The 14,928-nt window shown below is 52.7% G+C and overlaps 1 protein-coding gene across 3 annotated transcripts in view; it reads right to left on the bottom strand.

Moving 5' to 3' along the window:
- KCNIP3 (potassium voltage-gated channel interacting protein 3) overlaps positions 1 to 14,928 on the bottom strand; it is a 74,455-nt gene that overhangs the window by 41,336 nt on the left and 18,191 nt on the right. Inside the window, exon 1 of one of the 3 annotated variants that reach the window (XM_037527856.2) lies at positions 13,143 to 13,296. The exons of the other annotated variants lie outside the window; for them this stretch is intronic. Within the exon in view, the coding sequence (XP_037383753.1) occupies positions 13,143 to 13,281 (139 nt within the window). The 5' untranslated portion in view covers positions 13,282 to 13,296. Of the gene's footprint in view, positions 1 to 13,142; positions 13,297 to 14,928 lie in introns of those variants that run through there. 3 annotated transcript variants of the gene reach the window in all.

Raw genomic sequence — 14,928 nt, 5'->3', positions numbered from 1 at the left:
AGGCCCTGAACACAAAAGGTACACAGGGAGCACCCATGGTCAAACTCAGAGTGTGCTTGTTCCCCTGGTGTTCACCCCAGTCACAGGGGTCAGCCATCCTCATGTTTTATGACCCTGATGCTAAGTGCTCTGAGGTCACATCCTTGCAGCTGATCTGGGAATACATCTGGATCTAAGCATTTATTTGTTTGAACTCAAGCCCAGGGCCTAAGGGTGTCTTGGGGAATTTCCATTTGGAATGCCTGGGGCGGGTATCTCAACTTCTGCAGTGGCCTCTGGCAGCTCAGGGAGGTATGCTTATTACAGATGCTCTTTGTCAACTGATGCAGAAGAATGTCTTGGCAGTGCAAACCTTGGGATCTGAGATGGAAAATAGTAGGGGAGAAGCCAGAGACTTGCACTGGGAGTTGGAGGTCCAGACTGGGACCCACTTTTACCTCCCTTAAGCTGGGAGGCCTCAGTCAGTCCATTCTTCTTTCTGAGTTCAGTAAAGCAAGGGAATTGGGCACTATCAGAATAGTAGCAGCTTCACTGACTGTGTGCTGACTATGGGCCAGGCCTGGTCCTAGGCATTCACCTGCATGACATCATTTAGTCCTCACAACCCCCACACTAATGTCTGCCTTCACAACTGCTGCACGTTCCACTCTCCAGAAGCAAAGGGGTTCAACTCTAGCATGTGCTCTAGAGAGGTTTCTTGGAAACACCCAAGCATTGTCCCATCTCAGAGGGCTAGATTGGCCAAGGGCAGGTACTGTGAGGTCATCATCAATGAGGTGTAGAAGTCCAGGGGGTCTATTCGCTAGACCCACAGGAGGAAAAGTGGATGTTGAAACTTCCCTCACTCTGGGGAGACATAATACTTCAGAGTTAAAAGAGTCCTAAGCTCGTTTTCCCACTTCATTCAAAACACATTTTACTGAGTCTTCTCTGTGCTTGGCAGATACAGGCTTAAAAGTGGCAGGCATGGCCACTGCCCTCCTCGAGCCTGCATTCTAGAGAAGGAGGCAGACAATGGAACAGTTATAACGGCATGGCAAAGAATATATGGGAGAAATACATCCCATCCCAAACTCAAGGCCCAGAGTGGGTTTCCCAGCAGGAGCATGTGTGTTTCTAAGCTTTGAAGGCCAAGTAGTGAGGAGGACTTGGGACGGAGGCAGGAGGCGACATAGCTCCAGGGCAGATGAGTGTGACAAGACATGAGCAGGGGTAGGGGTCTGAAGGTGAGCCAGGATAGTGGGCCATAGTGAGCAAAGTAGGGAGGCTGGCCAGGCAGGGCCCCGGAGGCCAAGCTAGGAGACCAGACAGGGCTTTCTCTAAGGGTGAGGGAACGTGCAGCAGCCCGACCAGATGACGGGCGGGAAGGGCTGCAGGGATTTCCTCCTTTGGGAACTCCCAGTTCCCAAAGGAGACAGAAGAGGCCTCACCAGAGACTGTGAAGCTACAGGATAGCTTCGTGGAGACCAGAGCCTGGGACTCTCAGCTCCTTGGCCAGGGCCTCCCTCGGCCCTCACCTTGCCTGAACTGGCAGCAGCTTGAGGGGTAGGAGGAGCTCACGTCGCCTCCCACCCCCAACACATATGCACACAGACCACCTAAGGGCCTAGGGCCCAGGTCCAGGACTGGCCAAGGCACTGTCCCGGGCTTCCCTGAACTGAGCCTCCCATCTCTTCCCATTGTGCACACATTTACTACAAGCACAGATCCTGGAGCCCAGATTTCTAAATCATGTACGAAAAGCTGTCTGAATAGTTGCCCATCACACGGAGGAGTTAGTGAGAACTCGTGAGGCTGGACGTTCCACATTCCACAGTCTTACAAGCCAGTTCTGCATCTTCTCATCTTCTTGGCCCCTAAAACCTGGAATGGGATGGAATTATGATTCCTGTTTAACAGATGAGACAGTTGGGGCCCAGAGGGGGCAAAAAGTCTCCAAACATCACAAAAAGAAAAAAGTGGCAGGGAAGGGTTGAGAACCCTGGTCTGACTGATCCCAAAGCCATCAGTGCTCTACAAGGCTGCCTCCAAAGTGTAACATGTGTGTGAATTCCCTTAGCCTCACCTGACCAGGACTTCTTAAGTGTATTTGACCTCAGGATCCTCTTCACATAATATATCACTCCCCCAGCGCACACGTGGAGAAGCACTAACCTAAGGTATAAGTTTCTAGGCAGCATGTCTGAGAGTCACCCCAGCTCTGGACTCAGTAGACTGGGAAGCAAGATGCCCCCAGTAGCTGTGGGACCCTGGAAAAGCCCCTTCTCCCTGGCTTTTCTCCTGTAAGAGTGTGGCTGTCTCACTGCAGAGATGGGAAGGTTAAATGATAACACACTTATAGTTTTTCTATTAATGTGTGTTTCCTGCATCCTATTATCTTAATACCTGCTTTCTGGAACTCCTTTCAGATGAAAGTTGAAACTGCAGAACTCTCCTTCCTGAGTCTTAATTCTTTTTGATATTTTCATCTCTTTATCTTTTAGTATCTATAACTTGATAGAAATTCGAGGCTACAGAGTCAAATTCATTAATTTGCCTTTTAGAGGAATTATTCTACTCTTCAATCCATCTGTGAAATTGTCTGCATTTAAGCAATCAAAGTTTCTCTTCCAAGATTGTTGACTCTTTTGTATCCATATAATGTCCTCTTGGATCACTGAGAATATTAATTATACATATTCTATTCTGTACTTAGGATCTCTGAGAATATTAGCCATACTGATTTTAGTCTATGCTTTTTCTTTTGCCTTAGTAATTCTTTTGTTATTCCTTCTTTATTTCACTGTGCTTAATGCTTCTCTTTGATAATGCTTGTTTTCCTCAAATATTGGGGGGCTCTCAGGCAGCATCCACATCTTCTTGTAAAGTACAGGGGGATCTGGGTAAGGCAGGATGGGGTGGGTGGTGGGTGGGATGTACCCATGATAACCTCTGGGACCAGGATCCCTGTGCTTCTTGGGCACTGCCAGTCACCCGGGGCATACTCTGCCTCTTGGATCTAGGTGCCTCTATTTAGCTCTGGTCTGGTGTGGGCAGCTCCACGCAAAGACAGTGGTGGGCAGTCTCTCATCCAGATGTTCCTACCTCCATACCTCCTCTGCTCTCAGTGCTACCCACCAACTCTGGCTCCTCCTTTGGAGTGATCCCATCCACCCCTGCCTTCAGGAGGAATTCCTCATAATTTCTGGTTCACTGAAGGAACCCCATCTATTCTGTCCTTCCTGGGAGCTGGCAGCAGATACACACTGTGCTGTCTTCATCTTCTTTACCTAACACAATTGAAGACCCAGCAGGAGGTCCTTCTCCCTCAGGAGGTGTGCAAGAAAGACTCAGGAAGGTAACACTTGCTGAGCCCATGGGTGCTGGGCCCTGGGCAGAGATGCCCATCTCAATCCTGCTCCCCTGCCATGAGCAGTGTTTTATCTCTAGGTGGGGAGCTACTACAAACAAGGGGGTTTGTAGAGGCCTGCACCAGAATGCAATGGGAAAGGAGGGTGGAGCCATGAACTGATGGTGTCTGGTAGCCACGAACTAGCCATGAACTTTTGGAGCCATAAACTCCAAAATCACTCTAGTGGCTGTTAAATGATCCTAACCCATATATAATGGGTTATTATTATTCAGGGTTTCCCTGAATTCACGGCCCAAACATGAGATGCTTAGTGGAGAAAGGAGAGAGTCAAACCTCCATCAGGAATCCAAATGAGCCCCTGTACATATATATTTTAAAACAGTAGACATAGAGTTGAGTCAGATCACTAACAGGTTCTCCCATCGGGTGCTGTGTCTGGCCCTGGCATCTGTGATCACTTGTTGTCTCATGTCCACCATAGGCCCGGTTCCAGGCCCTCTACATGGGGTTTAGGAGAATCTTTTCCTTGTGTTCTGAGTCACCCCAGACTCCCTGTCCATGCTTCTTCTCTTGGTCTGATGACCAAGATGTGGATTAGCTCCCTTAATTGCACTTGGTCAGACAAAGGGATTCATCAACGCTTACACCAAACTATAGGAAGAAAAGGGGAGTCAGGGATGACCAGAAGCGTGGGCTCAAATCATGTCCACTTCACATTCTGACTCTGCACACCAGACTCACTTTCCCCAAATGCTTTTTCCATGTGGTTTAATACTTGGCTACTAGATACCATCAGGGCTGCGTGTGAATTTCTCTGCTCCAGATGTCCACTTACTGTCAAAAAATCTAGGAAGGGATCTCTAGTCAGACCAGGTGCTCACCTCTGAATCAATAAGCATGTGAACATCTGGGAGTCCCGCATCCCAACTAATGGTTAGAACAGATTGAAGGTCGCTTTCTGGAAAGTAAGTGCTTTTCCTGAATAGAATAAACAATAGAACCCTTCTGCAGACATCAAGGGCCAAGTTCAAGGGATGGGTACAGAAGCCAAGACCTGAACTGTCAGTGTGTGTCCTGGCACAGCACAGGACTTATTCTGTCCAGTCTTTTGGCTTTAAATCCTGGCCACATGCCAGTGCTCCCAATTTTCCCTCTCCACTAGTAGCAACTGCCCTCATGTCCCAGCTGGCAGCTATCTCTTCAATATCTGCACTAGGCGTCTTTAGACAGCTCAAACTTAACCTGCTACAGCTGGGCTACCACCACCACCATGCATGGCCTGCCCCATATTTTCCCACAACAGTAAATAACAGATAGGATCTCCAGACAGAAGAAAACATTGATCTTTCTGCTATCATCTCTTTCTCCTATAGAGTATGACAAATACTTTCAACTTCTCCAAAATACCTCTGAAGCTGCCTGCTCACTCCACCCTACCCAAGACTGTGCTACCTGGTGATAGCAAGAGCCTCTGAGCTTATTCTCCATCCAGCAGCAGGAGGAGGGTCAACTCAGCGCAGAGGCACTGCTCAGCTCAAAGCCAGGGTGTAGGGTAAATGGAAAATTATCAAGATTTTCCGCCCTCCTGCCATTAACATTAAGGATAGATCCCCGTGGTCCTGCAAGAATGCCTGATGGCAGACACCTGGAGTAGAGTGTGGGCATGTGTAGGTGGGCGCACCCACACCTGGGCTGAGACAGGGCTTATTAGGGTGACGTCACGGGGATGCCAGTAGAATGAGAATGGAAACAGCAACAGCAGTAGTGGCAGCAAAGAATGAGAGCAGAACCAGCAGAGCAGTAAAGGAGAAGCAGAGGCCATGAGAGAACACTAGAGAGCCCAGAAAGAGTAAAGACTCGCTGGGGGCTAGGAGGCCTGCCAGCCTCCTGGCCCCCCAACCCCCCTGTTGCCCCACTACAAATGGTGTAAAAAGCTCAATAAAAGCCTGAAAAGCCACCGAAGTCTCCAGGACCTTCTTTATCCATCTGCCCTGATCATAAAGAACCTATCCTGTGCTTTGCTGGCACTACACAGGGTCTGCAGCATCTTCTCCACCTGCTCCCACCCCACGACCTTCTTGATTTTCCTGCCCACATACTGCTCCCCAGCCACCCAGCTCACCCCATCTCTGGGCTTTGGCCCTTGCCCCGCATCTGCCTGCCTGGAAAGCTTCCCATTTGTCTCTACTCTCACCTCAGGCCTCTATTCGAATGTCATGCTCCTTCCAAGCCCTTCCATGGGGCCTCCAATCCCTTCCCCATCCTATATAATTTCTGTAACCCTGCTCCTTCCAAATACATACTTTAGTTATCAATTTCATTTTATAGCCTGTAAACTCTAGATGAATTTTGATCTGTCTAGTTCCCTGCTGTGTCTCTATGACCCAGGCCAATGCCTGGAGGCAGGCCCCACAATCTGTCGAGTGAATGCACAACTGGGCGCTCTCTCTGCTCGCTACTGACTGGAGGCAGGAGAATCCCAGTAGTTTATGGGGGACAAGTGCTAGTCCAGCGACCTCACAGGGATGGGAGCCCTGGCCTGGTGGTCCCCCAGCTGCAACGGCTGCTTGCCCAAGATGGGCCACCAAACACTGGTTCCCCTCTTATCTTGGCCATGGTGTCTGCCAGGCCTGGTGACCATGAGGATGCCATTGGTCAGATGCTTGGGGGCTCAGGTGACTCTTCCCTACATCCCTGTTTCATCCTGGCTGGCCTTGAGGAAAAAGGACCCGCAGTTTAGAGCAGCCCTGCCACATGGGCAGAGCTGGGACACAGCACAGCCCCGGGATTCCCTCCAGTACAGGGATGGCCCCCAGAGGGCGCCAGAGAGCACCAACAGCCCAAGCCCAACACTGGAACCTGGTGCTGGAACAGCCTTCACAGTTGCTTTGGTCCCACCCCCAAACCCAGCCCCTGACCATGGCAGGAGCAGTTTCTGGCCTGAGGCCAGACCAGGGACACTTTCAGGTTGACTTCTCTGACACCTCAAGGTATCCTCTTACCTCAGCCCTCCCTTCCCCATCCAGTGCTGCAGGAATTCCTGGGGGGCAGCCGGGTCTTTCCTGCTGTTTCCCTGCCCCCTGCACCCCAACAACTCAATTACTCCAGGCTTTTTCTTCACCACAGTGGCAGCAGGTCCATTGGCACTGCCAGGCCTGAGCCCCCTTGGGGAAGTCATAAGAGGCCAGGGTCTGCAGCAGAAAAAGGGTGAGCACCCTCACAGGGAGGAAGAGAAGAGGACCAGAGTGGGGACAAAGCCCCTGAGTTGGCATTTTTGGATTTGTGTTTGGAGACAATTAGGAGCTGAATTATTAAAGAAGAGCGAGAGAAGAGGCTGTTTTTAAGAAAGCATGAGTAAGCAGGCCTCTCACAGCCCTGTGCAGGATCGAAGGCGATCAATTGCCATAATGGCTGTAAATATTTACTCAACTTAATTGTGAATGTGTGCGCCAGTCACATACTTAACACAGGGATTTATGCCTACCAGACCCCCATCGGGCTAATCTGAGGGGTGCGTCTTCAGTCCCTTCTCGGCACACACACACTCCCTGGAAGCCTATGTGACAGCAGTGGAGAGGGGCCCACGGCACAGGGTCCCTTAGGGAAATGAACTAGATCCAGCTCGATCATCCTAGCTGGGCATCTCGGGCAGGCTGCTTACCCTCTTTGGGCCTCAGGGCTCATCTGTAGAGTGGGCTATAGAATGGTACCCACTTCAGCACATCTGGGTTTCCCTGTGCAAGGCCCAGGGTGGTGGACTCAGCAAATAGAAATCCTGGTGGCCCTGCCAGGACTCAGCAGGTGGAGGCCCATCTGGGAGCAGAGGCCTGGGGCTCTGGTCTTAGCCCAGACCCCTGCTTTGTTAAAATACGGGATCAACTTAAGTCTCAGAAATGCAATATTCTCAAGAGGAGCCCTGAAGTATGAGATGCCTAGTGTGGAGCCATTCTGAGGCTAGGCCTTATGCCAGGAGCCAAAACTCACTGTATACTTACTGTTTGCTGGACACTCTTGGGCTAAGCGCTGTGTCCTTGCAGCAGCCCAAAGAGCAAAATTCTTTTATCATTACTCCCCATTTCATTACTGTCCCATCCTTGAGGGGACAAGGATAAACTTCACCCAGCCCTTGCCTCTGCTCCTATCCCTTTCAGAGGGTACAGGGCACTTGGAACCCCCGGACAGGTGGGAGGTCCTCAAATATCCCCAAACCCACTGCCACCCCAAGGTACCTGGGGCCCTAGTGACTGGTGCAAACACTCCATGGGAGGAAAGCAGTGGCTGGGGTTCAGCCTGTTCTAGGTTTAACTTAGGGCATAGAAGCCAGGATGTGTCCTGGAAAAGAGGTGGCAGGCCAGGAATGCCAGATCCCTGTGTCCCTAGGCCCTAAACGTATGAAGACACAGAGGGGTGGGAGGCGGCTTCTTGCCAGAAAACGCAGTACTGGTGATTAAAGCTTAAAATGGTCCATGGTGGCAGACATGTTGGGTCCTGCTGCCCCCTGGTGGGAAGATGAGGGAATGCCTGTCAAGAAAGACCTTTGGCGGCTGCAAGGCTGGAGGGAGGTGGCAAGGGACTGGTAGTCAGGATAATGGGTATCAGGATTGCCCAGCCTGTGTCTGTCTGGGAGCCCTGATAGCTTCACAACCAGCATTCTGAGCAGCCCCAAGCATGGCACAAAGACATGTCCTCCCATCTCAGAGCATCTGGAAACGATTCCTATTTTCTTTCCCTACCACTTCACATAACTCCCAACCCCCTTCCACCCTAGAATGCAGGGATTTGGATCCCGCAGCAGCAGGGACACCCCCCATTCACACACACACCAGTTTTGGGTGGGTTCTGGCACAGGAAAGTGGCAGTGGGGCCAAGGGACCCCAGTGTCTGGTTAGGTGGCTCCCAAACACCTTTCGGGGGCCTCCCCTGTCCACCTTTCCAGTCAATGCCCATTGAGCTCTTCCTGCTCACCCTAATTTCATCCCCATCTACCCTTTCTGATTTGCCCATTTGGAGGCAGGTAATGGGCAGAGACCACAGCAGGGGTTGGGGGCCTCAGCAGCCCACTATATCTGTCTGTCTGGAGAACCCCCATCCTATCCACTGAACCCACCCCTGATAAAGCTAAGGAGGAGCATCAAACTGCTCATGGTGGCTTTTCATGAACTTCACCTCATTAGCAAGGCCTTGGGGAGAGGTTTGGGAGCCACTCTGAGCCTTGGAAGGGCACAGGGTCTCTTGGGACTTGGAAAGAACAGCAAGTGAGAGGAAGGAGTGGGCAGTGGCCCTGAAAGCAGGCCCAGTCCAGGGGTCCAAGAGCCACAAATGCATCCCCAAATTCCAGATCACTGTACTGGGTAAAGGAAAGGGGAGAAATTGCCACCTCTAGCTCTAATCTCACAGATAAGAAACTGAGGTCCAGGAAGAGGGAAACCCCAGCTCAGAGTCACACAGCAAGTCCTTGTTATTCCCAGCCCTGCCACTGAAGTTACAAGAGAGTAGGACTGCCACGTTACAGACTGGCATAATCCTCAAAACCACCCTCTATTATACCCATCCAGTGAATAAGGAATGAATGGGTCTCCGAGTGACCAGGTGTATTGGCCAAAGTCACACAGCAGTACAGAGCAAGCCAATATAGGAGCCACCACAGTAACAAAATAAAAAGGAGAAAGACCATCCCGCAGGGATAGAGATTTTCGTGTGCATCTAAGAGCATCCTTCCTAATGCCTCATTATTCTTGTGACCATTTCAGATGTGGAAACGGAGGCTCACAGAGGTTAGAAGCCATGTTCTTCATGCCGCTTTCTCCAAGTATTTAAACAAGGAGGCCATTGCACTGAGGTGGCTCTCGCACCTCGGTGGCTGGCACAAGCGAACCCAAACCTAAGTCAGAGTCAGCACACTCGAATCCGAGAAAACGAAACTTCAGAACAAGGGATCACAAATAGCCAGCGAGGCTTGCCCAAATAAGGCAGCTTGCTTAAGCTGTGACAGTGAAATAATTTCTTTGCCTTGCTTGCACTTGCTCTCAATAAAACCCCTCCCCTAGCTCCTGTCGCGGGAGGGTTCCTAACCATCTTTGGTTTGGGGCTGCCTGCTTAAGCGTTGGTCAGTCAAATAATTCCCTCTCTTTGTTCCTGCAGTTTCTCTAGAAAAACCTTGCCCTCGGCTCCTAACCCCTTTCAGCTCGCCCCTGCTTGAGTTGAATTAATGTTTGCTCAAAGAAACTCTTGAAATGTTTAATGTGCCTCGGTTTACCTTTAAGCAGCTCTAAGTGACAAAGACGATGTTCTACTTAAAATTGTGGGAGGTCCAAAGAGCCCCACGTGACCTCTCAGGCCCTGCTGGGGCAATCTGACTCTCCAGGGGAGCAGAACCAAGCAGCACCATTGATTGGGGCCCAGACGTTTTACAGCCTGTAAAACTGATGAGATGCGATGATTTCCTTTTCTGCTGGCAGAGAAGATAACCCCGTGGGTGGTGGTTTCACTGCCCTGGATCTTTCTTAGTTTGGTATCTAGTTAAGCAGTGACATCTTGATGCTCCTTTGATTTCCACCCTCTTTAAAAATCCCCGTTTCTTTCTCTTTTGAATCAGCTTTGTCATTCTGCTGCTGTTCTCATTAAGAACTTCAAAAGAACCTTGACACACACTCACTGTCTATTTGTGGGAGAGTGATATTTTTAACACGTCGAGAACGAAGCTTTGACAATTCCAGCTGGCGGTGTCCAACTTGGTCGCTAACCGCGGGTCTCTGCTGCCCTAGCCCGAGAGCGGGGCCCGCTTCCCTGCCTCTGCCCCTGCCTTCCTGGCCGCCTGCCTTGACCCTGGACCTCCCAGCCTGGGCACCTACTGTAGGGTGGGATCAGCGGCCCAGGTGACAGCCCTCTCCCCTGTCTTGATGGGGATCTTGTTTCCGGGTGTTAAATGGGACTTGCCCTGTTCAGCTGGGACAAAGGTGCAGAGTGGCCATGAGCCACGATGCAGGTCACAGCAAGGGGTGGGCAGCCGACTGGCACTCACCCCTCCTCATCCCGCCACAGGTCAGAGCGGGGCTGGTGGGAGAGAAGGAGGAAGGGAATGTCTTAGGAAAGGATGGTCAGTGAACTGGGGTGTCTACTCCCTTTGCCCAGAGAGCTTAAGTCCTCTGTCCAATTGTGGGGGCTCCTGGGAAGCCTGTGGGATCTGGATGTGTCCCTGGAGTTTGGGGGAAGCAGGGTCAGTGGATCTGACCCACACCTGTGGAGACTGGGACTGTGGCTGTGGCTACACTGTCCAGAAGCAGCAGCAGGGGGCACAGGACACCCATCCAGCGACAGTCAAGGAGACAGTCATTTTCTGCAGAGCTCCCTTCGACCCTGTGGAAGAGAGCTGGGGGAATTCACCTCCAGATTTTCCCCCAAAAAGATTTGGAGAGGGAGAGGCTCACAACTGGGAGAAGAGGCTCGGGGCACCAGGGGCAAAGACAGGAGGGGGCACTGGCCTGGCCCTGGCAAAGTGGAGACACCAGGCCCTGCCCACGTGCTGGCTTCCTCCTCCTCAGGCCTGAGACTAGTCAGGGAGAGCAGGGCCCCAAAATGAACAAATCGGGAGCTCTGATAGGATCAGGAAAGATTCCCAACATGCCTAACACCCGAAAGAAGTACCCAGGATCCCCTCAAATTTCATCCAAAGCAGGGGAAAGCGATTCCACAGCTCAGACAAAAGGGACAGAGGTGACCGGGAAACTTGTATCCTCCATCTCGTTCCATACATTGAGTTGGGTTTTCACAGCTGCCCACATCTTTCTCAGTTGCGCGCAGCCTCAAGTTCACACACAATCTGCTGTGGGCCTCCTGGCTCCCCGCCCCCAGGGCTCTCCTTTCCATCCCCCACCACACGGCACCCCGTAACCAGCACCCTCCAGAGCTAGCAGGAGACAGGCAGACCAGCAAGCCCAAGGCGAGTGGAGGGACCGGAGGCCCGAGAGGCAGATTCAGGACCCCATCCTGGTTCTGCACTGCTGCTCTGCATGCGCCAGGGGAGAGGCTTTGTCTCTTCGGAAGGGAGAATAGCTCCTAAGGGAAGGAGCTCCAGACAGGTTGAGCCAGAGACATGCGGAGGGAGTGGCATGCCCTGAGCCTGCAAGCGGACTGAGCAGGAGCAAATGTACCAAAAGGTGCAGGAAGCCACGGGCAATGCTCTGTTCACTGAAGCACCAATAAGAAAGGGCTCGCGCTGCTGCTATGGAGCAGGCTGGTAGGTACATCTCCCCCATGAGGAAGTGAGGCTCAGTGTGGCCCAGGGCGGTGCTCGCAGTCACTGAGGAGAAGGAGCAGCTCGCAGTGTCACAGTCAGCGTCTTGGCGACCCCCGCACCTCCCTCTGCCCCTGGGCACAGGTATCTCTCCTCACAGAGAAGCAGCCCAGGGCCCACCATCTCCAAAGTTCTACCCCACACCCAAGAAATGACTGCTTAGGGAAGGGGAGTCTCAGCAATGAGGGGGCAGGGCTGCAGGCATCTGGAGCAGAGAGGGATTTCCCTTTGTTTTGCAAAGACCTGCAGCAGAGTTGGCACGGTCCCCCTCCAGGCCTCTAAGGTGCACCCCTGCTTTAGACTCACGCCGCCATCTGGTCCTTGCCAGCCTCGTTTATATCCGAATCCTGCCTTCTTATTCCTGGAGACCTATGATCACTTTTGTGTATTTTAAATCATAATTATCTGACTGATTTTGAGGTGACTGATTATATGCTCAATTTAATGTTTTCATTCTTCTTTTAAAACGTTACTTGCTAATTTAACTAGTAGTTCATGTACCAGGCTCTGTGCTAGTCACTTGGGGCAGAGCAGAGAACAGGATGGGGGCAAGAGAGGGGTCTGTTGGGGGGGGGACTGGGGGGGGAATGGTGGAGGCGGGGGGACAGTTACAGCCCAGCCCCTTGCTCCTGGGCATCTCTGAGCAGCTTTTAGCTTTGGCTGAGAAGCTGACACGCCGCATGCTTCCTCGGACTCGTCTTTATGTTTTAGGGATTGAATTGGCTATCTCTTTAGGAAATCATGTGATTTCTACTTCCCTTCAAGGAAGGGCCTCACACCCCAAGCTGCAGGGGTCTCTCCCTCAGGGCTGAAGCTCCTAACACCAACCCTTCCTCAGGTATCCTGCCAAGGAGACTTCAGGCCCCCACACACAGGCCCCTCTCCCTGCACCTGCCTCGTGGCCCCCATGGCCTCGCCTTGGCCTCGCTCAATCTTTGAGCACCTGCTCCAGGTGCAGGGGACAGAAGAGGCAGTGGAGCTGGGACCTGGGCTCCTGTGGAGCTGGAGAGTGGGCTCCAGGGAGACCCCTGTGTCCCTGCCAGAAAGTTGGTTGGATGGTTTTGATAGATTTTGAGTAGTTTCTTTACTCAGGCCTTACCACACATGTGCTCATTTTAAAATCCTCAAGGCAAGCATCACATCTGTCTTTGATAGCAGAGGCTAAGGGTCCCGGGGGAGGAAGGGGGGTAGGGAAAGGGGCCAGGGCAATGGGGTGAACGTGCCTCAGGTGGGTGGGCTGCCCTGAGAGCCCATCTGGGCTGGGCCTGGGTCTGTCTATCCTGGAGAGGAAACCTCCCACCTCCTCTCCCTCCCCAAGCCCTTGAGTGGGGGTCCCCTGGCTGGGCACTCACTGCCCACAGCGCAGAGCTCCGAGACTGGCATCCTTTCCAGTCCTGCTCTCAGGCCACTGCCCCATTCAAGGCAAACACAGTCCTGAGCCCCCACACCTGTCTTTTCCTGCACCCTCGTGCCCCATCCTACCGCAGTCAGCCTCACCTCGAGCCAGGTTACCGGAGATGAAGCGGAAGAAGAAGCTGATGATGTCACCCAAGTGCTTCTTGCAGCCATGCTGGCACTCCTGCAGCCTCAGCGCAGGCCCCCGAGCCGGCCCAGGGCCCTCGCCGCGCCCTGCCATTCCTGGGCCAGGCCCGATCCCCGGGCCCCGGGCTCCACCCTGGCACTGGCCAAGCAGCGAACAGAGCAGGCCACCTTCAGCCTGCTCTGTCCTTCCACTGCCTGCCTCCCCCCAACCTTACTTCAAAGACTCTCTTCTAGAACTCTCTCCCTTCTGTTCTGTCTTTCCCAGGGCCTCTCTTATTGACTTCTGGCCTGTCCCTTCCCTCCTCTGTTCTCTGTCCTTGCCTCCTGCTCTCCCCTGCCTTCTCAAGGACTGCCTGCCTCTTGGCCTCAGCTCAGAGTCCCCAGGGCTGGCCAGCGCCCGCTAGCCCTGCAGCTGGGCCTGCCTCCTCCGGCTGCCCCTGCTCCAGTCCCAGGTGGACCCCCTCTCCTTGCACCTGGCTCTGGCTTCTGAGGACCCCGGAGCTCACACTACCGGAGGCAGCAGTGCTCCTGCAGCTTCCTGGGCTGGGAGAGGGGTAGGGTTGGGGGAGGGTATAGCGCCTGTGCTCCCAGCACCAATGGAGGAGGTGCCACTGGTGTGATTTTCGGCTGAAGGTGTGATCTCACCGCAAAGGGGCCTCACCCAAGTTCCAGGGCTTCTCTGCAGCCAGAAAGGGAGCAGCCCTTCTCCTACAGCCCCCTGCCTGGGAGGTTCAGGGGCCAGGGCACAGCCGGTGGGGGGGTGGGGGGTGGGGGGTGGGGGGGTGGGGGTAGAGTCCTGGCCTTTGACTGTCTCTTGGCCTCTGACCTCTGCTCACTGACCTCATCCCTCAGATCTCCTGGCACCTCTATAGAGTGGAGAATGAGGAGGTAGGAAGCAGTCCCTCTGATGACGAGGCTAAAGGTAAACCATGGGTATGACTGGAGCAGGAACTGCTGACCACCCCTTTGCCCCCTGCAATTATTGAGCACTTAGTGTGTGCCAGGCAGTTTCCTAGGGTCCATCTGGGTCACAGCACATTCAATCATTAAACAAACCTGCTGGGTCTGGGTGGCACAGAAGGCCACTTCGGTATTCACTCTCCCCTGCCTTTTCATCCACAGAATCCTGATTTTGTTGGAGATAGATAGAAATGTGCTACTATCCTTTCAATCACTTTCCTTGCAATCAGGGTGGCTCAGTTCTGGCCAGGGAAACAGGCATCAGTCCTGCAGAGATTTCTGTGAAAGTATTGCTTCTGTGAAAGTATTGCTTTCCTCATATAGACACTACCTCTTCCTCCTTCCACCCTGATTCTCTCCCTCTTTCCTGGAACGAAGCCACTATGGCTGGAGCCAATGCAATCACCTTGCAACTGTGAGGGAAAGGACAGAGAACCGTAGACCTTGACTCTGACATCCACAAGCTGCCAAATTCATGCCAGCCACGACCTAGCCCAGATTTCTCATCTCAGAGACAAACACACCTCTGTGTAAATGAAGCCACTATCATTTGAGGTTTCTGTTATACATGAGTGCAGCCAAGTCAAAACATTTCAGGGGTCAGGAAGGAAGGAAGTGGGGCCTAGGAGGTGTGAGAATGCTGTTCTCTTGTGGATGTCTTCCAAAGGGCCTGGAAGGGCGAGGAGATATTCAGTGACCCAGTGGACAAGACAGCCTGTCTGGGCATGTCCACCAGGATATATTCCAGGCCACTAAGTACTGCCCCTGAACAATGTGCCAC

Source organism: Talpa occidentalis, unplaced genomic scaffold (genome assembly GCF_014898055.3).
Source record: "Talpa occidentalis isolate TD23 unplaced genomic scaffold, MPIMG_talOcc4v2.1 talOcc4.5, whole genome shotgun sequence".
In the NCBI taxonomy this organism is placed as follows: Eukaryota; Metazoa; Chordata; class Mammalia; order Eulipotyphla; family Talpidae; genus Talpa; species Talpa occidentalis.
This window is presented reverse-complemented; position numbering and strand designations above follow the sequence as displayed.